Source organism: Lynx canadensis, chromosome D2 (genome assembly GCF_007474595.2).
Source record: "Lynx canadensis isolate LIC74 chromosome D2, mLynCan4.pri.v2, whole genome shotgun sequence".
Taxonomy (NCBI): domain Eukaryota; kingdom Metazoa; phylum Chordata; class Mammalia; order Carnivora; family Felidae; genus Lynx; species Lynx canadensis.
The window spans coordinates 32828516-32855537 of record NC_044313.2 but is presented as its reverse complement, the minus strand read 5'-3'; the positions used below and the strand labels follow the sequence as shown (position 1 = coordinate 32855537).

Below are 27022 nucleotides of genomic sequence, written 5' to 3'. Positions count from 1 at the left end.
TTGTTTGCATAATCTCTATGCCCAACCTGGGGCTCGAACTCACAACCCTGAGGTCAAGAGTCACACATTCCACTGACTGAGCCAGCCAGGCACATTGTCAGTCTCACTTTAAAAACAAGTAAGCCAGAGGGGCCAGAGACTCTTTTTTTTTTTTTTTAATTTTTTTTTAACGTTTATTTATTTATTTTTGAGACAGAGAGAGACAGAGCATGAACGGGGGAGGGTCAGCGAGAGGGAGACACAGAATCTGAAACAGGCTCCGGGCTCTGAGCTGTCAGCACAGGGGCCCGATGCGGGGCTCGAACTCACGGACCGCGAGATCGTGACCTGAGCCGAAGTCGGCGCTCAACCGACTGAGCCACCCAGGCGCCCCATGGGCCAGGGACTCTTAATATACCTACTATTTTGTCTCTGTTGATACCAGGGGGAGAGTGCTGGAGGGGCAGAGGAGTTGTCCTCCAGGATAGGCATCATAAACCAGTGACACATGGTCATTCAGCTGTCTCATCAAGGGCTTTTCCAACTCTGGGTTCAACTTAAATTTTCTTAAATAATTTCAGTCTGAACCACCTGCCTGGCTACTCTATTCCACAGATTATCTATATCAAGTAGTAACTTCTTTCATTTGTCTTAAAGGCCTCAGCTAAGCGTTCCCGAGGCAGGCTTAATCTCCACATGCCAAGACTTGGTGAATACACTTATGTAAACTCATGCAAACACTCTTCATGACTATTGAGACTCTAATCCTTTTCCTTCAGAAGAGTCCTAATATTTTTAGCATGTGGTATGGTTGTGCCGTGCCCCCACGGTCAGATCAAACCCTGTGTCTGGGTGGACGTCTTGTGCTCTCCACCATGTTCTTCTTAAGACTTTGGCCAGCGGGGCTTCAGCACATAGCCTACATTCAGCTACACTGACATTTGTATTGATAAGGCAATAGTATTCCATTTTCCAAAGCTTGTCGCAATAATGCTCAGGGTCTAGCTCACACAGTGGACCATTCAGTTACCAATCCAGCCACCTTCTTCCTTTTTATAGCAGCATACCCCTCCCCTGGTCTCCTCCTCTCCCCCATTCCACGTGGTGCTGGTGGGGCTGTCACTCATACTCCACCCACCCTGGCCAGTGATTAGTCAAAGGAAGGATAACTATCCAAGTTGGACCTGGCGGAGTCTGGAATTGTTTTCAGGGAAGCCCAACAAGAAGGCCCTTTTCCCTAGTCTAGAGTCCGAGACCTGTAAGAATGAGCCCAGGGCTGTCTACAGCTTATGTTTCCTATTGCTGTACTCAGTAGGTGAAAATGTAGCCAAACAAGACCAATGGCGCCAAGAATAAGACTAATATGAGAGTTTGAGGATCTGGATTCACTCCTGCCTGAGGCTGGTTCTAACTCCTTTCTTCCCAGTGATTTGACCCAAGAATGGCCAGTAGTGTTAAGTGTCTACCACTTGTCATTGACAGGAGCCCTCATACAACTGACTCTTTAGGCCAAAGTATATTGTGAGGGATCTGCTTCCTGAAGGAGCATGTGTTAAGAGAAAATAATAGATGGCTAGGAATGCAACTAAAGATTTGGAAAGAGAGCTGAGAAGGGGCCGGCCAGTGAACAGGAAGGCGAAACAGAGAATAGCATTCCATGGAAGCAGATAATTGGGTGATGGGGAAACAGACACTCCCATGGACTTGGCGGGAGTGTAAACTGGTGTGATATTTTCTGGAAGGCAATTTGGCAATGTCTCAAGATTTGAAATGTTCTGGTTCTTTGAGCCAATAATTGTGCTCAATGCAGCATTGTTTGTTGCAGGGAAAAAAGCTGGCAATTATTTGCATCGTCAACAGGAGATCGGTTAAGTAAATTGTGGAAACAAGTCCAAGCTCTGTTGTTAAGGGGGAGAAGGTGTATAAGACTATGCAAAGTGTTTATATGCGTGTGTTTATTGTGTGCAAAGAAAGCTCAGAGGACCGACCAGAGCTTACAGAGTTAGCAGTAATCTCTGTGGGTAGATGACTGTAATTACAGAAAATTCTCAGTTTGGATGAGCTCAGAATAATTTGAGAGATTACCTTCTCTTTTATTTCTGCTGCTATAATAAAATGGACAATGCTTCCCTTCTTTCATTATTATATTCTGAGTTCTAGGATCTCTGGCCCCAGGAGTTCATTCATTTATGTACTCATTTACTTGACCAAGTTAACTGTGAGTGCCAACTGTGTTAGGAACTCCTCTTGGTGCTGGGCATACATACCAAAGCCAAATGGAATCGTTATCCTCACGGATTTTGTATGATTGTGAAAACAAGTATCTATCAGATGCTGATGAATTATGAAGCACGGAGAAAGAGAAGGGGGATAGGATGCTCGGTGGAAACAGTAAGGTCCTGTTATATATAAAGTGGTCCAAGAGAGCCTCATTGAGAAAGCAACATTAAAGATGTAAAAGAAGGGCAGAAGAAAGCCATGCAGCTCCAGCAGAAAGGGTCTTCTGGGCACAGGGGATAGAATGTAAGACCTTGAACCTGACGTGTGCTTGATGACTTTGAGGCCATAAGGATCATGTGGGTGGAAAGAGCAAGGAGAAGTGAAGTCAGAGGTAAGGGAGAGGGAAGGGACAGCGTACCAATGGATGTGAGGCATGGTTCCACTCAGCGACATGAGAAGCCTCTAGAGGGTTGTAAGCCAACTTTAAAATGATCACTCTGGTTGCTCTGTTAAGACAAAGTAGAGGAAGTAAGGGTGGAAGCAGGGAGCCAAGTTAGAAAGTGAGCACAACGATCCAGAGAGAAAACGGCTTGGACTCTGGTGATGGGAGTGGTTGGGTTCTAAACCTACTTTGAAAGTACAGCTGATGGATTTGTTGAATGGGATGGAGGCCATGGAAGGAGTTCCTGTGAAACAGGGCTCAGTACCGGGGTTCAGACCCCTGGGAGACCACCCTTCTCCCATGACTGACGCCCAAGCCTACTGAAAAGGATTCCACTGAGTCACCCCAAAGAGGCGGAAGTGCCAACTAGTGCTTTGAGTTAAAAGAGGTGGAGGGGCGCCTGGGTGGCTTGGTTGGTTAAGCGTCCGACTTCGGCTCAGGTCATGATCTCACGGTCAGTGAGTTCAAGCCCCGCGTCGGGCTCTGTGCTGACTGCTCAGAGCCTGGAGCCTGTTTCAGATTCTGTGTCTCCCTCTCTCTGACCCTCTCCCGTTCATGCTCTGTCTCTCTCTGTCTCAAAAATAAATAAACGTTAAAAAAAAAAAAAAAAAAAGAGGTGGAAAAGAACAGAACCAAGGAGGGTGGAGGTTTGGTTTGGGCAGTCAGGCCCTGCCCCAAACTGAGATGGGGGTGGTCCCAGCCATGGGATGCCAGGGGAGGTTAGATGCCTATGCCATCATCTTGACACACTTGGTTTGGGAGGGAATAAGAGGAGAGCCTGCATTTTCACCTGCCACAAAGAGAGGACTCATAGCTGATGTAACTCGATTTGGAAAAAGTGCTGTATCATTTTCTGTACCTATGTCTTGCGGAGCAAATCATGACCCATTACATGTATTTTATAATGTTTCACTTTTGCTTTTAAAGATATATGCATTATTTTTATAATCACTATAAAAATATTGTAGAAAGAATGGTGAGATGGTCAACAGTAGTCAATTCAGAGAAGGTCATGGAGTTAGCTTATTGAGAAAAGAGTAAGGTAAGAAGTGGTGTCTTCAAAGGGCAGGATGGAAGCCAAATGGTACGTGATTAAGAAGGGAAAAGGAGGGGGCGCCTGGGAGGCTCAGTCGATTAAGCGTCCGACTTCGGCTCAGGTCACCAATTCGTGGTTCATGAATTCAAGTCCTGCATCGGGCTCTGTGCTGACAGCTCAGAGCCTGGAGCCTGCTTCAGATTCTGTCTCCCTCTCTCTCTGCCCCTCCCCCACTTGCACTCTGTATCAAAAATGAATAAATGTTAAGAAAAAAATTAAAATAAAAAAAGGGGCGCCTGGGTGGCTCAGTCAGTTGAGCGTCCGACTTCAGCTCAGGTCACGAACTCATGAATGTGAGTTCGAGCCCTGCGTCAGGCTCTGTGCTGACAGCTCGGAGCCTGGAGCCTGCTTTGGATCCTGTGCCTCCTTGTCTCTCTGCTGCCCCCCGCCCTTTCTCCCTCTCTCTCCCTCTCTCAAAAATAAAGATTAAAAAAAAAAAAAGAAAAGAAAAGAATGGAAAAGGAGAGTACATGAAATCGAAGCAGTGAATATAAGCCTCCTGAGAGAGTTGGCAAAGGAAAGAAATAATGAATGGTAAGAACATATGCCACGCAATTCTGAATAAAGTTTATTAAATAATATGTACAGCAAATGTAGTAATTCAACACATCCATTTATCAAATCAATCCACCGCAATAAAGAAAAATAAATGAATGGAAAAATCTGTGTCTGCATAGTACATGCTCTTGGTGTGTAAATGGCAACACTTTAAATTAATTGGTTATATATAATGTCAGTTATTTTTCTTTCAGAATATAATCTTCTTTGTAGTAACTTATTCTAGCAAAAGAACTTAATACTACTGTAGATAAATAAGACAGCCAAAAAACAAACAAACAAAAAAAAAACCAAAAAAAAAATCAAAACCAAAATAAAAAACCTGTAACTGAGATCACAATTACCTTCTCTCCCAGAAAGAATGATTATTTAAAATTTTAACACTTTACAATGGCTATTTTTGTGCTAAAAATCTGCAGGTGAGTTATTTGGAATTCCTTCATTTAAATAAAAATGCAAAAAACTTCATGACTTCCTTATTTCACCCCCCTTCAGTTCAAATTTTTAAAATTATTTTTCTATACAAAGTAGGTACATGGGCTATACAAAGTTAAATATACATATTTACAGTCCTACTTCTTACGCATATGATTTTTTTCTTTAACTGATCCCAGAGAGACTGCAAAAGATAAGTAGTTGGGGGCTTGCCTTTACCCAGAAGCATGGCTAATATATCAAAATGTGTTGCAAGGCATGGCGCCAGTTAGTTGCACTTGCTATTAATAAACCTGTATAAATATTTCAGCATAAAAATAGGTATTTTATATTACTAAATGTTTGAGGACAAAAGAGCAGTTGGAAACTTTGTTCCTTGTTCTGTCATACATAGGAAGCTGAAGTTTGATGCAAATTTTAACATGATTTTATTAAAGACGGGCAAATTGGTGAGGCATACCTGGGTTTCTGAAGATATACAAATGCGTGAGGCTGGCATCATATGCAAATGTGGCTTTACAAATTGGTTTTATTTTCTAGCTGTATTGAAAGAGGTGTTCAAAATTACCTACTTAAGAAGCACCCCTCAAAAAGCTATTAGAATAAGGTCGTTATTAATGGTTTGCATCTAAGAAAGACCAGGAAACACATTAGCCAATACGAGAATTACGTTCCAAAAATGAGTGAAATGCTGTTGTGCAAAATGCACGTGCATATGCACTTGTACTATAGTCCCTCAGAGAGTCAGACAGTGCCCTTGGATGCTGAAGTCGACCTTCCAAAGCAATGAGTGTTAAAGAATATCAAAAGGGCTCTTTCTACCCAGGAAGCTCCTCCACCCCACCCTCACCCCCTACCACCACCATTAGTTCCACTGCCTCATCCCTTGGGGTTAAGGCTCTGCTCTGTCCTAGCTAAAAACAAGTGTCTCCAGGAAGAAGTAACACATTCCTCTTACCGGTCATTTACACTCCAGTGTGAAGGAGTCAGTGGCAGGTTCTTTCCTGAGGCCAAGATTTGAAAGGAGGACAGGAAGAGAATGAGGCTCTCTGATGGGGGTACGGGGGTGGACAGGTGATGGGTAGATGAATGGCAGACACAGAAGGTGGGACGGAGGCACTGAAGACAAACTCTGCCTACCTGTAAAGACTCTAGGTTTTGGGACAATGGTCCTGGGGCAACTCTGAGCTACAGGCAGAGAGCCAGGATTCCTGTATACACCCTACCACCTAGAATTGCTACTCCTGTTTGTGACCTTGGATGCGTATTTGTGGGGAGGATAAGAGTGTGAAAACTCTGGAAACAGTTCCAAGAATTTCCAGCCATAAACTACCCTCAGAGGAAGGTTCTTCTAAGCAGCCTAGTTGTTCAAGAGTGAGCTCATGGAGACAGAAATACGACAATGCTTCCTAGGGTCTCTCCAGGGAAAGGTAATCTCCTCCTCCTCTCTCATACCCTTCTTCGCACATATCACAGTCTCTCTTGATTCAGTATTTGTGTGTGTGTACCTCTCCAATCACCTCTGAGTTCCTGGCGGGCAGGGAGTGGGTCATTTCTCTAGTTTCCTAAGGGGTCTAGCAGACAGGCCGAGAAACATCCTTGAACTGGATGGAGATGTGACTGGAGCACCCCGGGTGTCACAGGGCCCTCCCTCCTCAGATGTAGCCCCGCAAAGCACAGACATCCTGGGAGTGGCGAACCACTGCCTCGCACTTCGGGCCGGGGCATGGGCACCTTCTGCTCGAAGATAAGCCTCACCAGGGTGCATCGGGGCTCACGACCCTGGGCTACTGCACTGTGGGTGGTGCCTGAACTGCTGCAGGGAGTCTGTGCTAAGGTGTGGAGCACATCCTGCTCATCAGTGGCCCCAGCATCCGGCGTATGTGAAATGATTCACTGGATGCCATCCTTGGTACTGTCAGAATAGGCCCATCAACCCCAAACTGCCCTGACCAAAAACAATCCAGAAAAGAAAGGTTAGCAATGGCATTCTGCTAAATGAAACTGTGCTAAAGGTGACCACTTACAAAAGTCAGAGATATGGGAAAGAGCACACCGCAAGTGACCTCGATAACTACAGAGCTTCTTAACTTAATCACCTGGAAATACAAATATAACTATCTGACCCGGGCACCCCGCTCCCACGGGCAAACCTCATGTTCTTTTCTGTCTGAACACCAGGGGCGTCAAGAGCAATGCTGCATGCGGGCTGAATGCACAGGGCATTCTGTGTTCTGCCTCCATTTCCCCACGTACCCCAGGAGTGAGGGACGTGGTCTTGGGTAGCCTGGGGGCCTCCAGGGATGGCCTCGGCAGCCCGAGCTGATCCCCAGCAGTGTTTGGAAATGGGGCTCTGGGTGGCTGGGGTGTACAGCCTTTGGAGAATGGCTAGGGGTCTGCCTGATGCTCTGAGGGCTGCTTCCGGCTAAATGACCCCTTTGAGCAAAAGCTGGTCAAGGCTGGGGCAGCAAGAGGCATTTCTGACCTCACTGATCCTGGCCCGTGTTACAGGTCAGATTACCCAAGAGGGGGAGAGGCAGAAAAGGCTTGGAGTGGCTCCCAGAAGCAGCTAAGTAAATACAGATTTGCCTCATTCCTTTTTTCTCAGTTCAGCCTGCCTGACACTGTACGTTCACACAGGCTCAGGCTTCAGACACAACACTTCTCTGTCCCTCTCTTTTGCTTCTTACTTTATCCACTGCGTTAGTTTTCCTACGGACTCAATGTTTAAATAAAGAGACCAGTTCGTGAATTATGCTTCATCCTCCAATAAAAATAATCTCTGTGGTTTTCAATCTTCTTATAGATACAAAGGCTTTACATAGTTGCCTGGAAAAGTACCAAATTGCCTTGTCCTTCTTGAAGTACCTGTAAAAAAACACACACACGCAAAATCAGAAGACTTACTATGTGAGTTCAGAGGGGGCCCCCTGATAACAATGCAGCATATGGTTTCCAAAGCACATTTTTCCATCTTATCTCATTTAGGCTATCAAATAATGCCTGGTGGTAAGCCAGGAAGGTATTCTCAGTACTCCCCTCTTTCAGATGAGGAAACTGAAGCTCAGAGAGCTTAAGTGACATTACTGAGGTCCCACAGTTTAGCAAGCATCAGAAGCAGGCTTTGAACCCAGGACTTCTAACTCCCAGCCCTCTGCTCTTTCCGATACTTCTTTTTGGAAAAAGGAGCACATTTATCTAATTTCTAAACTGTAAGATTTCTAAAAGTCCACTGGATATGACCACACATCAAAAGGAAACTCCTCCCAGAAGCCTGTGCCTAAGCCCCAGATTGACTCCGTCTTTGCTTCCAACCTCTTCACGGTTCCCGCTGAGCCAGGAACACTGAGCTACCTGGGCGCAAAGCCCTTCCCCAACTGCTCTACATCCGGAACTGCTGGATCCCTAACCTAGTCCCTTCCCTTGGGATGGGTGGGGGGTGGGGACCCGGGCAGGGGTGGGGGTGGGGATGGTGGCGGATACATGCCGGGTCATTATTCCCCTCTCGCTGGCACATATCACAATAGGGACGATTGCATCCTTTCCCCAGTCGGCTTGGATATAGCTTCAGAACCCTGGTGAACACAGCATTTCAAGCAGCCACCACCAGTAGGTCGGGGCTGTTGCCCAAAGTGAAACCTCAAGCTAAAAAAAGGGTGTCAAAACTGAAGACCTCTAAAATAACTAGTTGAACCCCTAGGGAGGACGGCCAAGGAGGCTGCAAAGAACTGAGAGTACAAAGCCCAGAGATGTGCTCCTACACCTGGTTCGACCTCTCCTTACGGATGAGAAAATAGGCTTCCACTCTGAGCACCAGGCTATGTTCTAAAGCACCTGAGGGACTGAGCAACATTCCTTTACCCAGCTGCCAGGGACGCCCCCAGGAGAGAATTGGTGCCCCCCAACAGTGCCCCGTGTTCCCATAAAAAACATAAGCACTCCTGGAAGAGTTTAACAGCTAAGACATACGAGAGTCACACTCTCTGATAGGACAGCCACAGGCGGCTGAGCACTCGAAACTGGGCTATTCTGAACTGGGCTACGCAGTGACGGTATAATATACACATCGGACTCCTAAGACTTAGATATTTTACATCCTCCTTTGGCACTAACGATTTTTTATACTGATTACATATTCAAGTAATATTTTGAATGCGTTGGTTTTAATAAAATATATCGCTAAAATTAATCTTCGGTTTCGTTTTACTTCTTCCAATGTGGCTTCCAGAAAATTTTAAATTCCATACATGGCTTGTGTTCTGTTTCCATTGGATTGCACTTCACAGGAGTGCTGGTGGCATCTCAGATGGGGCTTCCATCTGAACAGAATAGTTCAAGGTAGTGGGGAGCCTGGGGAGGTTTCTGGGAGCCTGGGGAGGGAGGGGCAGCCTTCTAAGAGGCTGGTGAGGCCCAGGCAAATCTTTCTGGCTTCTCACATATGCCGAGGCCTTGCCATTCTCACTACCTCAAGCCCTGACTGACTTCACTTTAGCAAAGATTTTCCAGAGAGATCAGGAAAGAGCTGGTCTTGGGAAGAGGATAAAGGTAAAACCCTTTGTATAAGTAAGTGTAAAACAGAGGCAAAAAGTGAGCCAGTGGTCCCCAGCAGCATGTTTGTGCCTGTGCAGAAACAACAAAGGCTATGGGAGAGAGAGGCCTAGTTCAAGCACTGGCCCCACCACTAGCTACCTGGGTGACCTGGTCTAGTTATATAACATCTTTGGGCCTCAGTTTTGGAGTCTGTGAAATGGAGGTAATTCTTATCTTGTTGTTTGTTGAGATCTTCAATAAGAAAGTACATGAAGCAAGTATCTGCTTTGTAGCAAAAATCTTAAAAACCGTTGATCCTTCTCCTGTAATGGTGAATCTTTTGTTTTAATTAAGCAAGCTGCTTTTTAAAAAAGGTTTTATTTATTTATTTATTTATTTATTGGGGGGGGGGGGCAGAGAGCACATGCGTACGAGTTGGGGAGAAGCAGAGAGAGAGGGGAAAGAGGATCCCAAGCAGGCTCCATGTGTCAGCGGGGAGACCAATGCAGGGCTCTATCTGAGAAACGTGAGATCAAGACCTGAGCTGAAATCAAGAATAGGACCTTAACTAAGTAGGTTGCTTTGACTGAAGTTATTAAAAGCCTGGGGGCACCTGGCTGGCTCAGTTCACTAGCCATCTCTCTCTCTCTCTCTCTCTTTTTTTTTTAAATAATTTTTTTTAAGTTTATTCATTTTTGAGAGAGAGAGACAGAGCATGAGCAGGGGAGGGGCAGAGAGAGAGAGAGAGAGAGACAGAGACAGAGGGAGACACAGAATCCAAAGCAGGCTTCAGGCTCTGAGCTGTCAGCACAGAGCCCAACGCTGGGCTCAAACTCACGAACCACGAGATCATGACCTGAGCTGAAGTCGGATGCTTAACTGACTAAGCCACCCAGACACCCAGTGAGCCATCTAACTCTTGATTTCATCTTGTGATCTCACGGTGTGTGAGTTCAAGCCCCGTGTTGGACTCTGTGCTGATAGCACACAGCCTGCCTGGGATTCTCTCTCTCTGCACTCCCCTCTACTTGTACTCTAAATCTCTTAAAATAAATAAATAAATATTAAAAAAAAAAGTTTTTAGAAGCCTGAAGTAAATAAGGTCTTTGGAACATCTACACATATGGTTGAGTTTCATGGCTGAGACCTAGGCTCAAATTTTCTTGTGTTGTTTCTTAAGAGTTTTAAGAGAATAAAATCTGCACATGTAGTACAGACATACACAGAATACAAAGACATACAGAACTCAACCAATTTGAAATTGCCCTTCTGTGCAGTCACTTAGGTGTATTTGGTTTTTGGGTCCAATACCATTAGTGTCTCCAGAGCAAGCATAAACTGGGTGGCCCAGCATTCCTGATGGAGATACAGGATCTGAGAAGGCTTTTTTCTGTGCAGAGAACATTGCCTTTTGCATGGCTCATCACTCTTAGTTACTCCTTCAATATACAACTCATGAGAAAAACATGAGGAGATCACTTACCAACAAACCATCCATCATCACATTTTTCCATGACATCAACAATATCTCCATCTCGGAGTTCCAATTCATCATCATTCTGTGGTATATAGCTATACAATGCTTGGTAGCTAAATCTAAAAATGAAAAACATTCACTCAAACAGTGATAGGATTAAATAATGAGTTTTTTAAAGCCCATGTAAGTTAAATCAGCACTTTGGTAGTGTTTCACACACATCAATGCAGATGAAAGTATTTTACTGGCTATTTCTCTAACAGTGGAGCTTATGGGGAGATCCATTCAGCCTATAAGTAAATGAAGACTGATAGGGATGGGGGGAGCCTCTGACAAGCAAGGCTATGATCAGTCCTTTTATTTAGTTTCATTTGGTTACCAAGTATTTTGTCTAGATGCCCCCTCTTTAAAATTAACCAAGGCCTTTTCTTAACACAGGAGAATGTATGTAGATTATCAAAGATAATCAGAAGTTTCTTACTCCAGAGATAGACACTATATTCTGCTCATATACATTGGAAAGTGTAAGGCAATTGTTGTATATGTATAAAATTGTTGTACTGATATAAGGATATAAAAAGTACATTCCAATGGCCTCACTATCTTGAGTTCCTTAATATGCTGATACATATTTTGTTAGTTGTTTTTATTTTTTTTAAGTTTTAATTTATTGTGGCACCTGGGTGGCTCAGTTGGTTAAGCATCGGACTTGGTTTCGGCTCAGGTCATGATCTCACGGTTTGTGAATTTGAGCCCTGTGCCAGGCTCTACAGCTCTCTCCCGTTCTCTCTGCCTCTTATCTGCTCACACATATTCTCTCACAATGGATACACAAACATTAAAACAAAAAAGTTTTTTTTTAATGTTTATTTTTGAAAGAGAGAGAGAGGGAGTGTGAGCATGCAAGTACGGGAGGCGCAGAGAGAGAGAGAGAGGGAGACACAGAATCCGAATCCGAGGCAGGCTCCAGGCTCTGAGCTGCCAGCGCAGAGCCTGATGCGGGGATCAAAGTCACAAACCGTAAGATCATGACCTGAGCCGAAGAAAGACGCTTAACCGCCTGAGCCACCCAGGTGCTCCCCCACAGAAAGTTGTATTTATTCATTAAATAATGTCTACACACTAAGTAGAGCTCGAACTCATGTCCCCAAGATCAAGAGTCGCATGCTTTTCTGACTGAGCCAGCCAGGTGCCTCTCGTCAATTGTTTTTAAATGTGATGTCATTTTTCTGAAATTCTTGAACACTTTTTGCTTTCTTTCTGTCCCAGTGATGTTTGTGGTTAAGATTTTTATTTATTGTTAGTTGGCCTAAGGCCATTTGGTGTGTGCTGTTCTGTCTGTCCTAACAGCTCGCGGGAGAAGGCTGGACTATTTGTGATGAAATCCTGTAACTGCTTTGGCAACAGGGAAAAGTTTGGTTTCATTTATTCCTTTGACAAATACTTAAGAAGCATCTACTACGCACCAGTTCACAATTCTATGTGCTCGCTGTTCTGAGACACAAGAGTACCGGGCACAACTGTGCAAACGAGCCAACCATCTACCATTTCCAGCACCTGCCAGCAAATGCCTGTGAGAGGGCAGGCGAGACTAGAGACAAGAGGACACAGTCCCCAGGAATGACAGGTTTGTTTTCCCCTTTGCTAAACCAAAGGGACTATTTAATTTTGTGCACTTATCCAAATGTTTTGATAATTTGGTAGGTGGATCTGTCTGCCAGAGGAAGGTCTCGAATGAGGAATTAAGAGATGCAGAATGATTTCCAGTTGGTAAGCACATACATTTTTGATGTTTCCATATTTGCCTCCTGTCTCCATCCAACTTGGACTCCTTAGAATTCCTTATCTTCCTCTTAACTTCCACTGTGGCTGCCTTGCTAGCCTCAGCTCTGGGAAATAACTCCAGATATCTGCTTCTCTATCATCACCCCCAGACAGTGGAGACTGGCTGGCCAAGGTCCCACAGCCTTGCTGCTTGGGTCCCCCAATCAGCTCTAATTTTGGATGGGCCTCATGCTGCTCAGGGCACTGTTCCTTTGAGTCCTTTCTCCATGTGGGCCTTCTCTGAGTTCCCCAAACACATCGTCTACGCTGAGTCTTTGCATGTTGTTTTCCTCAGCTGGGAAGACCTTTTACTTCCCTGTTGTAGCTCTCAAAACCAATTTGTCTTTCTTTTTTTTTTTTTAAAGTAATCTCTGCACTCAACGTGGGACTTGAACTCATGACTTCAAGGATCAAGAGTTGTGTGCTCTACTGACTGAGCCAGCCAGGTGCCCCTCCAATTTGCCTTTCAATGCCCATTCCAAATCTCCCTTCTTCTGGGAATGGAGTTTACCCCTATATGTTTAAAACACAGGAGACATCTCTATTCATTTATCTCCAGGCAGAACCAATGACTCCTTCCCCTATATTCCCACAACACTAGGATTGACTCTAGTCAGCACAGCCCTCCTTTGCCCCTGAATGGCAGTTCACTCTTCACCGGTCTCTATCTCTCAGCAGTCTATGGCCTCCTTTATTCATGCACCCACCACCTATTTCATGTTGGCTGATGGGAAATATGGCCCCAACTAGAAATCCTCAGAGAAGCTAGGGGCGATTTGTTCATTCCCCCAAATGGCTGCCCCAGACTTGGTCAATGACCCACTCTCTAAAGCCAGGAGTCCACCAAGCATGTGATGTGAGAAAGGAAGTTTGCCAAGTATACTTACAAATCTTGTGAGGTGTGACTCCTGTCGGGGGTGACTCTTCGCTGTTGGGCTTGAGGTTGCTGAGAAATGATTAAAGATGATTTATTGTCAGAAGGGGATACCTTGTGATGAAAGTCAAGGGGATGAGAAACAGTGCTGCAGTAATGAACAGATTTTTCGGCAATGTTTATGATCTCATTGCAAACTGCTTCCTGTGAGTGGCCCCGAGATATCCAGAAACCCCCATATAACAGTCAACATGGGGACAAAAAAAACAACAAAAGAAAAAAAAAGAAAAAGAAAGAGAGGAAGAGATGTAACATTCCAGACGAAGCACATAAGTCCAGGGAAACAACAGAGTTGAAGATCCAGGTTAAAAAAATAGATATTCCAGTAGTGAAGTGCAGGAGGGATCCAGGCGTAAGCATGGAAAAAACAGGTAAGATACAGAAGAATTTGGGATTTAGTATGACTATTAAAAAAAACCAAAGGCAGCAGCATAAAAGCCTGTAATTAGTGAATAACTTCAAGATAGAAATGCAAGTATGTATTCCCGATCATGCACTAACCATTAACTTAATCCCACATGGGGGCAGAGTACAAATAAGGTCTCGAAATACCTCTGCTTTCTGAGAGGGAAGGGGGTGGCCTAATATTTCCCTCTAGGACAATAGCCATGTAAATCATGGCTCTGTGAGTTAGCCAGGCATTACTCCAGTTGAGACTCTAGAAGTCAGTAAGGATTCTCTTTAGAAAAGCTACAGTTCTTATTCAACAGGCATCTTACCACATAGCTCTTTTCAGATTCTGTGAGATCAGGTCCTGCTCTCAATGAATGATGAGAAGGCTGTGATCACCAAGCAAATTATAAGGGAGACATTTTAGCAGATGTCACATTGGAACGGATTCAAAATAAAAGTGTGAGCAAATACACGTACCACACCATCACACTCGATGACACCGGATACTCGTGGCCTATGGCGCTCGAGTTTCCATGACAACACGGTGGGTGCACAGGAGGAAATGCAATGTACAGAGTTAGAAGCAAGCATCCAGGCAACGGAATGGGAAGTTCGGAGCATGAGTGCAGTGAGGTGAGCATCGACAACACAGGGTCCCCAGATGGGCAGGAAAGAGACACAGAAGGGCTGTCTTATGGAACAGTTATGACCTTCCATAAAAACACACATTGGTCCTTTTGCTCTCAGCTGGCAGGCATCTATGGAAGGGCTGCTGTGCCGAAAGCCGTTGACTAGAAGCCTCCTCTGGCAAAGGAGGCTCATTAAACTAACAGGTATGCCATATTGGGGTACTTATGAAAACAGAGAGAAATGCTTCTGAAAAACTCCCCGGGAGTATCTGAAGTCTCAAACAAGACTGTTCCCCTGGAAAAGTCTGCACATGACACACTCCAGTCAGGTATGAGATGAGTTGAGATATCTCACAGGGCAGGGCCTGCTTCCAGAAATAGGACTGTGTGTCCTGACACAGCTGTAGAAATGAAACCATCGCTCTTCACTCACCAGCTCAGGTACCACATGCTGACATGGAAACACAGGTGCAATGATGGCCAAGCAGACCCGTTTTTGTAAATGGGTCTCCCAGAGTATAGGCCAGGAAGAGTGTTTGGAATCATTTCCCCTAGAAAGCATTCAATTCCAAACTCTCAGAACTTTCCCTAAATAAATATTTGAAAAGCCATCTTTCTTGGAGAAATGCTCCTGGTAATGTGCGCTAATAGCAATGAGCACAGCAGCTCCAGGGCCTTCTCGAAGGGCACTCAGAGATCTTTTACATATGGCTCACTTGATTCAGAGAGGCCCAGGGCCTCCCTTGAGGTCACACAGTGAATTAGTGGTTGACTTGTGTTCTGGATTCATCTACTGGACCTTCTCTTTCATCCTTGGACCATTTCCCATGTTATTAAGAGTGCTCACTGACACTACTTTCCATGAGTCCCACAGAAACCCTGGAGATAGGCAGAACAGGTTTTGTCATCTTGTTTGCTTTTAAAAGCCAGGAAGCTGACGCTCAGGGTGGTCAGCGCACGCCCCAACGTCCCACAGTGAGCGAGAAGTCGAGCTGCCGGGCTGCCCCGGGCACGCCACCACACCGCCCCCTCCTGCTCATCTCCACTGTAAATGGCCTCATTCTCTAGCGTGTCTTGCAGGACCAACTTCTACTCCAGACATCATTTCTATACTCCTGTCCTTCTGGAAAACCTCTTCAAGTTCTCTAACTTCTTCGAAACTGCCATCTTTTAAACCTTGGACTCTGACAGGAGTAAAGGAAGAGACAGAACTGCCAGGGGCCTTTTCACGTTCCTTCTCCCATGTCTCAGGACCCACAGACAGACCTTTGCCAGGTGACCTTGTGTGGCTCCACTTACTACCCATCCAGCCTCTGGATCAAGGCTTTTGCGTAACAAAGGAAAGTAATGACATTTCCAAGCCCTTGTTACGTGGGTTTTCAGGTGTCAGAAGAATGAAGTGTATTCTGGGTGACTAGGTGACACCCACGGGCAGATTTTGACAGAGGGAAGCTGCCTATCCCAGAGGACACGGAAGCCAAGGCTGCCACTCGATGGGATGCTGTTGGGCGCTGCTTCTCAACCTCTAGCATATGCCGGTATCACCTGGGAATCCTGTTAAAACGCAGACTCTGACTTGACACGTCTGGGGTGCATCCTGAGACTCTGTCTGTCTACTGGCGATGCCCACGATGCTGGCCCACAGATAAACTTTGGGGAGCAAGGCTGAAGAGGACCTTAATTATCCTTCACTGAAGTTCTTTGGCTACAGTGTGGCAAGACTGATCAGTCTGGGTCACACCTCATGAAAATAAAAGTTGTCATAAAAACCCAGACTTCAGCTGGTGGCCTAATGACCTCAGGTCAAATGGAGAACAAAGAGAGGATGTGGACAATCTCTTCACGTGATGTCCACAGCTTACAGAAGCCCTGTAGCATCTTACAATCAACTTAATCTCAAATGAGGGACGGGCACTGATCGTCAAGCAAATATTTGGTGCTTAAGAGAGGCTTGGTGAATCACATACAGTAAAAAGAACCTGATATTTGATTAGCCCTTTTTTTTTTGTAAAGCACTTAAAAACAAACAAAAGCTTTAAAAGCACATGGAGGTCCATCACCTCATCTGACTTTTATACTAACCCTTTGACTTGGAGAGGGTGGAAAAGGACATTTTAAGGCTCAGGGAAGTGTGAAGGTTTGCACAATGTGGCAAAGCCACTGAGGACTGAGTCCTCGGTGTCTGACATTCACCACCTCCTCTCGAGCCACGTTGGGATGTCTATGATGATAGCAACCAACACCCAGCTTCTGCCCTTTGTGAAAGTAGGCACTGTCCTGTCTCTTCCTGAATACTTTCTCTGCATGTAAAAGGTACAGGGTACGGTAATTGATATGGTCCAGTCATTAACTCAAGGATCCACAGTACTGGATGGATATTGACATAGCTAATACCTTCCTTGGTCTCAGGTCGTATCCAAATCAGAGGATAATCATCATCATAGCCTTCGCATTGAGACAAAGTTAACATCTAGTACAAACTGAAGTTGTCCCCGAGAGGTAAGGACAGTTTGGTTCCTTACTCATAGTGTGTGGGATGAGGGACAAAGGCAAGATAAACATTTATCCTATTAGCTAAGATTCAATTTCTCCCTGGTTGAAATGGATTCCTTATATTTAAATCAAACATTTCAGGTAGTTGAGATGTAAACCATTTTTCTGGGGGGTGTCGTGTGGCATGTGAATCCTCAGGGGCAGTAGAGACCACTGATATTCATTGTAGGGATTTGTCCTTTACTTTGAAGGCTGTTGACCCTCAGATTTTTTTCCTTTAGGTATAGATTTTTCTTTCCCTGGCTCCATTTTCTAACTGTATACAGCTTTATGTATCTCTTTCTCTGAACCTATGCTGTCCACTATGATAGCCCATAACACTTGAGATGTGGCCAGTATGAAATGTGCTGTAAGTGTAAAAATACTTACACTTTTGAAATACTGGATTTCAAAAACTTAGCACAAAATATAGAATGCAAACTATTATCATTCATAATTACTATATTGATTATATACTATTATATCAATTAGTAATTTTATCAGTAGTTTATTACTATTTTAGATATGTTGGGTTAAATAAAAGATATTGTTCAAATTAATTTCATTCATTCCATTGTACTACCAGAAAAGTTTAAATTACATACGTGACTCATGTTATATGTCTCCTGGGCAGTGCTGCTCTGCACCCTCCCCCTACTTATTTAAGCCTAAAAGTAGACAAAGTTCTAACAAGGACCTCATCCGGGGTTAAGAATAAAGGGAGTATTATCTTACGCCAAGTACATTTCAGACTCTTGGAGATGCGCCCCAGTTTTTCACATTTAGAAAAACAGCCATCAGCCCAATAGACACACACACACACACACACACACACACACACACACACACACACACACACAGAGGCATTCCCCACACCCCCATCAGTAAGCAGGAGTTAGTTACTGATCCAGAAACTGCTTTTCTTCCATATTTGCACACGTACTCACACACTGCCCCCTGCCTTGGTCTGGAGGGCTCACTTTATTCTCCCAGAGTGAGCAATCCTGCATGGACCTGTGCTCTGTTTCCCTTCTATCTGCAGTGCACAGAAGTGCCCCAGGAATCTGACCCTGGCCTCCCTGGGGCTATTAATCCCTCTGGATCCACAGAACACCTGGCACTAACACGGGAGTTAGCAAGCATTCTCTTCCAGCTTTGGGTATGTGCCCAAGCCCTGAAGCCCCAAATAAACTGTCCGCAGGGTACAGAGCAGCAGAAAGTCCTGGAGATGTGAACGAGAGTAAGGAACTCAACCTCAGTGTGGCCTTACCCCCCTGGAAGCATCTCAGGCCCCTGCTGCCCTCCTAATACCCCTGGGGTGGCTCAGAGATGGCATTCCTCAATTCACCACACACACCTATCTTCTCACCTGCCCAGACCCCACCCCACCTCTCTTTCTGGTGACCCACACTGGCCTCCCAGGAGGAGACCTGACTGGGTATGAGGAAATCTGGGTTCCAGGCTATGACAATAACTTGCTATCTTTTGAGCAAAACGCTTAGTGTCTTTGAATTTCAAGTTCTTAGTAAAATAAGAGGATTGGACATGATTTACATAAACATTCTTCTTGGCTCTAAGTTTCTAACATAAGAGTACATGCATCCTGTGAATTGAGAACCAGGGCTGGGCAGGGCTGACCTGCCTTAAGAACAGATGCACCCCACTCAAGGCCCACTGAGGACTGGGTGGAGGGCTTGTGACTGCAGCCTCCAGATGTACATGGAGAGCTTCCTTCTGGCAGCATGGGAGGTGAGGGGTTGCCCTGGACGGCAGAAGATTTGCAGCCCCCAGAACACCACAGGCAACCTGGGCCTGAGGTGTCAGAGGCCTGAATGCTTTGGGCTTCTGGTTTTCAGCTCTAGAAAACCCCCACAGGACCCTCAAAATGGGACCCCACCAAGTTCTCCTTGAGTTTATTAAGAAAAATATCCCAGCTTAGGGGTGCCTGGGTGGCTCAGTTGGTTGAGTGTTGGACTTTGGCTCAGGTCATGATCTGACCGTTCATGAGTTCGAGCCCTGTGTCAGGCTCTGTGCTGACAGCTCAGAGCCTGGAGCCTGCTTCTGTTTCTGTGTTTCCCTCTCTCTCTGCCCCTCCCCTGCTCATGCTCTGTCTCTCTCTCAAAAATAAATATTAAAAAAAAAGAAAAAAAGAAAAGAAAAATACCCCAGCTTAAACATAAAACAAATTACAATCAACCGGTTCAACTATTTACCACCTAAACACAACCCTCTTGCAGACTACTCCACAGAGAACACATTACTTCGTTGTAATCTGGATTTGATTACAACACTAAACCCAAACACTCAGCCTTGTCCTCATGGTCTGTAATGTGGTCTGTTTCTCTCCTAAAGTGATCTGAGGAGTAATAGCAAATGTGTGTCCGAAGATGAAGAAATCAAAAGCTTTCCAAGAGGATGCCTTCATACTCCAGGTATGAGACAGCAGGGAGAAGCTAAGTTAGAGTGCAAATTCTCAATTTTCTAAACTCTGGGTTTGTTCACACAAAGTAGAAGGATTCTTCCATTTTCTACCTTCTTCTCTTCCCCCACCTCCATTTTCCTCTCTTAGGTGGAATGGGAGAAGGAGGATAAAGCAAACTTTTGTTCCCTTTCCCTGTGGCCTGGTTTCATCCAACAGGTATTTATTGAGTCGCAGTGACATGCTCTGTGCGGGGCGTGATCATCTCCATGCTATCTCATTTCATACTCTTAACAAGGCGGTCAACATTTACCTCATCTTACAAAACTAAGACCCAACATGCCTGAGTTGGTAACTGAGGAACCAGGACGTGAACCCCGGTCTCTCAGACACCAAGTCCTGTGCATTCTACGACACCCTGATTCTCTGCACTTGTGCTCTGCCTGAGGGACACATCAGAATAGCTGGAGAGGTCAGTGATCAAGGAGGTACTCCTTGAGGAGGTACCTCGGGAGGTACTGTGTAGCTACACAGGCATGAGGGTTGCTATGGATACCTACCATCTCTCCTAACACCTTTTTAGGGGTGGACTCTTCAACTTTGGGTCTTAGTTCCCTACCTTCAGGTGTTGAGATAACACCTGATTATTTTTATAACTGTGGCCAATGCCTCTCCCCTTCCTGTAAATTGTTAAAAACCCTCTGTACATATTTAGAGATTTCCCTTCTGAGTGAGTAAAAGGAAAATGTTTCCAATTTTAGTTGGGTATCTTACCACTTTTTATTTCCTTTTTGTTCTCGTAAATTGCATTACATGCTTTCCCTTCTATTTCTAATTTCCATGCTCAGAGCAGGCCTAGGTCTTTGTTCTGATCTTTCTGGGAATGCAGCTAGCTTCCATGGATTCCGAGGGAATCCGCCAAAGCATCTTTCTGCCATCAGCTGAGTAGCTCTCTCTCCTCTCCTTTCTCCAAGGCTGTTCCTGTGCTTCTCAGATGCTTTGAGGATCCACACGGCTTTCCTGAATGCTGCTTTTACTGTTGACTGGCTTCCTTCTCTTTGGGACCCAAACAAATATCACAGAAACTTTGTCACTTTTCTCAGCCCTCAGTTTTCTCATCTCATCATAAAAGGAGAACAGATGGGGGGCTCTTAGCCTGGGTGGGGGGGGGGGCACGGACTCCCAGGGAGCCTTCGGACGACTCAGGTGTGGATCTCCTGAAACTTGATGCAAAACTGTGTGTGCTCACTCCCCTCGTCCCCAAACTACTGTCCCAGAGTCCTCAGCTGACCTCAGATTCTCAAAGGTTCTGTGACCCAGAAAAGGTTAAGAGTCACTGGAGTAGATGATCTGTAAAGGTTCTTTTTAATTCAGAAATTCTATGAGGATCTCTCACACCAATTGTGGGAACTCTTAAAAACCACAGCTGGATGCCAGTCAGCAAACAGCGTCTCTATCTTGGGAAGGCTCAATAAATATTTGACGATGCTAATGACAGATTTCCAAGATGCTCTTCTCTTTCACTGTCTTGATCACCCCAAACCTCCTTGGCCAAAATGATGCCCGATAAAATCCAAGAATTTGGTTGATGATTCTGAACTCTTGGGCATTTTCTTTGTATCTATGTCATTGTCTGCCTCCCCCCCCCCACCCCCGCCACCGCCGCCAAAGGGAAAACCTTTTCATTTTTCAGTTGTGAACATCTGCAGGTCTATAATAAACCCCCTCCTTAAAATTTTGGATTTGTTCTTTTTTTCCCTTTCATTTATACAGGAGTTTTAGCTAATCATAGAATATCAGTGCCAAAAACAACTTCAGTTCTCTTGTCTAAATCTTCTGTTTATGGATAAGGAAGCTCCCAGAGAAGGGAAGTGATTCATCCAAAGACACACAGCAGGCCAACAGCAGAGCTGGCCCAGAGCCCGGGGATCCCGACTTTCGACACAGCGCTCTCCTTTCTAGATTGGGGCTCTCCTAAACACCCCCCGCACTGCATCCACACCTTCCGCTGTCCAGAGAACACACACCTAATAACGAGCAACTGACTCAATGTGATTTCAGCTTGGGAGTCTACAAAGGAGTGAAAAGCCAAACCTTACACAAGTGTTCACACATCCGCACGGCTGGGGGGCAGCAGGGGTGGGGCTGGACAGGTGACTCAGGGGAAGGAAGCAGCAATGCAGGGACTTAGCACCAAACAGGGAAGTCTGACAACTGATTCACAAGGGGCACGTCACGGTGAGGAAGGGGACCGGACACAGTGTTAGGAGGTGCGGATGAAAACCTACGTGCTATACAGGAGCCCCTCCAAGCTCTGCTCCCGGCCCCTTCCCCAGAACCCCCTTCTATGTACCTGTGGACACACTAAGCCTCACCCAAAGCTCCCAAAGCTCCATACCCCTGTTCACGTTCCCACCTGTGGGTCTTGGCTGGGCTATCTGCTTGCCTCGAATGACACCCTCTTGCTGTTTGCCTATTATAAACCTCCCTGTGTTTTAAGCCCCAGATGAAATGCCACATTTCTTACAAAGTCTATCAGACTGGCACCTTCCCTCTCCAGTTGCTTACTATTTCTCCTCATCTTGAATTTTCAGGGTGAACTACTTGACTCTCCTTTCCTGTCTGCATCATAATTATTTGTGAACATGTCTTATCCCCCACCAATGGAGATCCTACATTCCTTTCACTGGAGTCAGTCACTTGTTAATCTTTTCTTTCACTCAACAAATATTTATTGAATGCCTTCCACATATCAGGAACCATGATCCCTGACCTTAGGGCGCTAACACTCTAATGGTGACACAGACAAGCAAAGGTAAGAATACAACAGAGCTGAGAAGTGCCCCCTAAAGTCTGGTGCAGGGGCTATGGAAGCAGAAAGTCAGAGCACTTAATCCAGTTTTACAGGGGCTGGGAGAAGTTGTTAGGAAAGATTTCCTGGAAGAAGTAACATCTAAGTGGAGAAGTGAAGGACAGGTGGGAATTATCCACACAAACAAGCAGGAAGGTTTTGGAAGGTGAAGCTGGCTTGCTGTCTAAATGGCCAGATCACATGAGGCCTTGAAAGCCTGTGAAGGAGGACACCTTCCTGAGAGCAACAGGAAGCGCTTGATGACGGTTATCCCTCTCTGTTTCCTGCAGCATTAGCAAAGTGCCTGGAACATCCTAGATACTTGAGTGAAAGAATAAATGATCATAGCATTTCGGAATGTCTTTTCACTTAAGTAACTCAGCTAAACCCCCTCACTTATTGGCCACATACTCAACCAAGCTTCCTAACAACTATAATAAAAGTGAACTTTTGGTTCGGTTCCCCAAGTAGAACAGCGACTGACAATTTTCCTGATCACACACACTGGCCTGCAATGCATTTATCCCAATAAGTGACACAGCCTGAGGCCACAGCAAGCTGGCAGGCCACCAAAGGACAGTTGTCCCTGAAGTCCTTTCCATCTTTAGCTCTGTCATGCAAAGAGGGCCTCAAGGGGCAGGGAGCTTCTGCAGGTCTCCCTTTCCCGAGTGGCTGGCTCCGGGTCCCAGTCATATGAGGGGAAAGCACAGGGGTTGGGTGGGAGGTGTGTGGGCAGGGGCCCTTTTCACACAACTCCTCCAACTCTCAGAGGGAACAAGGCCAGGGCCCGGGGCTGTGCACACCCGTGGGGAAGGGGCTGGCCCTGGAAGAGCAGGAGGAAGGGAGGGGACAGGAAGTGGTACACTTGGGGTCTGGAGGCCCACCAAGAAAGGAAAACCAATTTTCAACAGGCCTGTCTTTCCATGTTGCCAGCTACCACCCCCAACTCCCATCCTCCATTAGGAAGTGGGAAGTATGCATCCCTAAACTCACCCAGAGCCCCAGCACTACGTGCACTTCCTGGACGCGCTGAGTCCTGGAATTGGGCTGTGCTGGTGACTCAGGCTGACAACAACGAGGTCTCTAGGCACTGTGGGCTGACTTAGAACGTTTACAGAATTGTTACCATGTCAGAGACATTAAATTCTTCCCAACTAGTCCCTTCACTATCTCTCCCTAACCAACTATTCTTTCCTTAACAGGACACACCCTTTTCTCCCTCCTAGAACACACATTCCAGGAGCCCCTGCTCTACCAGGCAAGGCCTTCCCCGGGTATTGCTATTTTCCCTGGGCCCCATGCTCAGAGGTGGAAAAGCAATCTACTTTATGGAGCTTTCCCACATACCAGGCACCTCACTTACCTCATCTAATCCTTACAACTACCCTATGAGGGAGGGACTACTTTCGCTCCTGCTTTGCACATGAGAAAACAGTGGCTCGCTGGCGAGAGGCTAAGCCTGATTATTCATCACTATTCCACACTGCTCTTCCCGTGGCAAGATCTTCCACTCCTAACCATCAGACTGGAGCTGGAGGTCTGGCCTGGTCTGTGTCTCAGGCCTCTGTCCTCCTGTGGCCTCTGAGCCTACCTCTGTTACTGCGGTCATGATGCGGCTGTGCCTGCCAATCTCACTGGAACACGGGTTCCTCCAGAGCAGGAAGGCACTGACCCCTGAACCCTGCCCTAGTACAGGATGGTGTCTACAGGTCTCGAATACATATTTGTTGAGTGAATAAATGAAACTTTAGAGAAAAACTAGGGTGGCGGGTCTGAGGATCAAGCATGGTCTACTGTGGGCACTGTACATGGTAAATAATAAATGGGACTTAAGAATTCCATCTGATACTAAAGGCATTCTAGAATGTTCTCAATTCCAGAAGCAGCTCTAGACCACCCAAAATGGATAGCTGACCGCATTCTGTTCCCACCCCATGCACTTGGCACTTCACACTCATTACTTTATGAAGTGCCCTCTCAGCCACACTAGGAGGTAGAGCATCATCTCCATTTTATAGGTGAGGCTCAGAGAGGGCAAGGGACTCCCAGGCATAGACGGTAAGAGGTGAATGGGCATTCAACCCCAGCTACTTTGGAGAAGTTGTCCAAAGTCTTTGACTTCTGGGGTATTGAACAGCATAGCCAAAACCAGAATCATGCTCTAATTGCCAAGTTTACCCCCAGCCCCACCCTCCCATTTTTCAGCCCTCAAATACCCTAAGGCCACTGTGGTCCTTGAAATCTTTGCAGCTGACCCAGAGAGAAACTGGGCCAATCCCATAAAAACCTGGTGTGTCCGTTCAAGGACCCTATATCTGCCTCCCAGGGCCCCTGCTCTGGTCCCCAGAACCAAAACGCACTGGTGCACCAGGACACAAAAGCCCTGTGCTCCCACACAAACACGAGACAGGACGCAGACCTGACGCAGCTGAGCACTGGCAGAGCGCCATGGGTTATGGAAACAAAGTGCGTCTCACACAAAACCAAACCACACGGAGCCAAACTGAAGCCTGGTGTTCTCAGCTGTGTTAGAGCAAATCGAGGAAAGTCTCCAAGGCCTGAAGGGGCGTGAGGAAGGTCTTCCTTCTCATGGGCTTTTGCACCGGGCCCAGAGGCGCCCAAGATGGGAGCAACTTCTAAGTCACCTCAAGAGGCCAGAGTGCAGACCGTCCTTCGCCTCCAACTGTCCCCAGCCTGACACCTTAGTCGATGACCCCTGCATTCCCTCCTGGGTAATATTTTTGCTCCCAAGGCAAGCACAGGGCTCTCACCGGCATCCATTGGGCCGCGGGTGAGACGTCCAGCCCCCCTTGCACCTGAGACGCCAAGGCACACACGGTCATGCTGCAGGCCTACCTGGCTCACAGCACTCCCAGCAGCCCTCCTCTCAGCCTGCTCGCCACCTCTACGCGGCTCTGTCTGCTCAGCCTCCCTTCCCGGAAAAGGGCTACCCAGGGGCTTGCTGGGCCGGCTCTCCTCGGGGACGTGGAGATCTGAGAGTCTCTGTTCCGCGCTCAGGCACCTGACCACGTCTGAAGGTCGCAAGCAGCTCTTCTTAGAGATCTTGGGTGCTCCAGGGCATCTGTCACCTGCCTCCCGCTCTGCTCTCCTCTCACACTGTCCACGCTCTTCTCGCCTCAGCTGCCGCTTACCCTGGCTGCTAAAGGCGTCGCTGAGCTCGGAGATGACCCTATCAGAGCTCCCCGGCAGCGGCCGTGAGAAGCTTTCCGGGCGGACACCTGAGGGTGGCACGTGGATACCACTGTCCCCGTTGATGTGCAGCGAGGCCGGGGCACCGGGCACCAGGGAGGAGGCTTTGTGGGGGGGAGGCAGGGCCAGTGGGGACGTCAGGGAGCGTGGGGTGGAACGATCTGCCCAGCTCGAACGGGGCAGGCTGAGAGACAGGGAGGGCCCGGGCCTTGCCCACGAGGTGAGGTGGTCAGTGTTGTAGATAGAAGTCTCCGGCAGAGGAGGCAAAGGTGGGGTCAGGGCCAGAGACCGCCTGCCTGGGACCCCTACAGTCAGCGAAATCCATTCAGAGGTGACGGCGTGCATCTCAGGGGACAGGGCTCGGTGGGGATGGGGCAGAGATGAGGGGGCCGGCATGAGGAGTTGGCTGTGACCGGGGGACTTGAAAAGAAAAGGAGAGAGAGGAGAAACAAAGGAAAGAAGCAAAAGGTACAAGTGTCAGCATAAAGAAGAAAGGAAAACAATCACAAGGGATATACAAAAGAGGAATGAAATGGAGAGGATGAGGACACTCTGGTGTCCCCCCAATGAAATCGTTTGGTGCGACTGGAGAGAAAGCAGAATGTGGGTGCACGCGTGTGTGTGCATGGTGTGTGCAGGTAGTGGAGGAGAGGTGAAGCGAGTGGTATGGACGTGGGAGAAAGGGGCCTGTCAGGGCACTTACAGATGGTGCTGGCCCGGTTTGCAGAGTCAGACTTTCAAAGGGACACATTCGAAGCTTCCCACCCCACCCCGCACCACCCCACCCCTTCTACAACTGACCCACAACACCACAAAGGGCAAAAAAGGTGCCCTGCCACTTCTTTGGGCTTTTATTCTCTCCAGAGTTCTCAGCAAAGAGCCTTCCAGAGAGGAGGATGAGTAGTGGAGTTGTCTCGTTCTATAGTCGTGCTTGGCTACACCCCAGTGAAAAATCTCGCCGAGCTCCTCGTATTATCACAAAGCAGAATGGCCTGTGCCAACCCCACACCCTCTCTCCACGAGATCTCGGGATATGGATCTCGTTGTGCAGAAAGCCCTGGGTCAGCCCGTCTCATTCTTTCTGCCAAGAACCATCCCTGGGGTCAGTGACGGGCAGATGGAAGAGGAGGAAATAATGAGAGGATGACAGAAAAGAGGCACCATCCAATTGTCATCCCGGGTCCAGTCACGCCTCTGCCACCCTCCTTACAACTGACCACGGTGGTGTGGTCAGTGTCCTCCACAGGAAGTCACTCTACCTTGCCTCTTCTGAACCCAAGGCCCTCATTCTTTCTTGGCTTTGGGAAAGTAGGGATGGATTTGGAACACTTCATGTTTTTTAAAACAAGTTTGTTCATAACGTTTAGGGATGCAAACATCTTATTACGCCTATAAACCTACTTCCTTTCAGCCCAGTGTAGCAATGCTATATGTTCCTTTCCCAGCCTGGTTCTTGCTTGCAAAGAATACTCTGGATCTAGTCTTTATGTCTG

The 27022-nt window shown here is 46.7% G+C and overlaps 1 protein-coding gene across 3 annotated transcripts in view; it reads right to left on the bottom strand.

The window, feature by feature from the left end:
• Positions 1–4282: 4282 nt before the first annotated feature.
• The window catches only part of SORBS1 (sorbin and SH3 domain containing 1), a 189983-nt gene continuing 167243 nt past the window's right edge, over positions 4283–27022 (bottom strand). For 2 of the 3 annotated variants that reach the window (XM_030335628.2, XM_030335629.2), the window contains 3 exons: positions 13449–13507; positions 10744–10856; positions 4283–7598 (listed from right to left, as the gene is read on the bottom strand). In XM_030335628.2, coding sequence (XP_030191488.1) covers positions 7531–7598; positions 10744–10856; positions 13449–13507 — 240 coding nt within the window. In that variant the 3' untranslated portion in view covers positions 4283–7530. Of the gene's footprint in view, positions 7599–10743; positions 10857–13448; positions 13508–25175; positions 25950–27022 lie in introns of all 3 variants that reach the window. The other variant, XM_036064312.1, reaches the window with a different exon arrangement.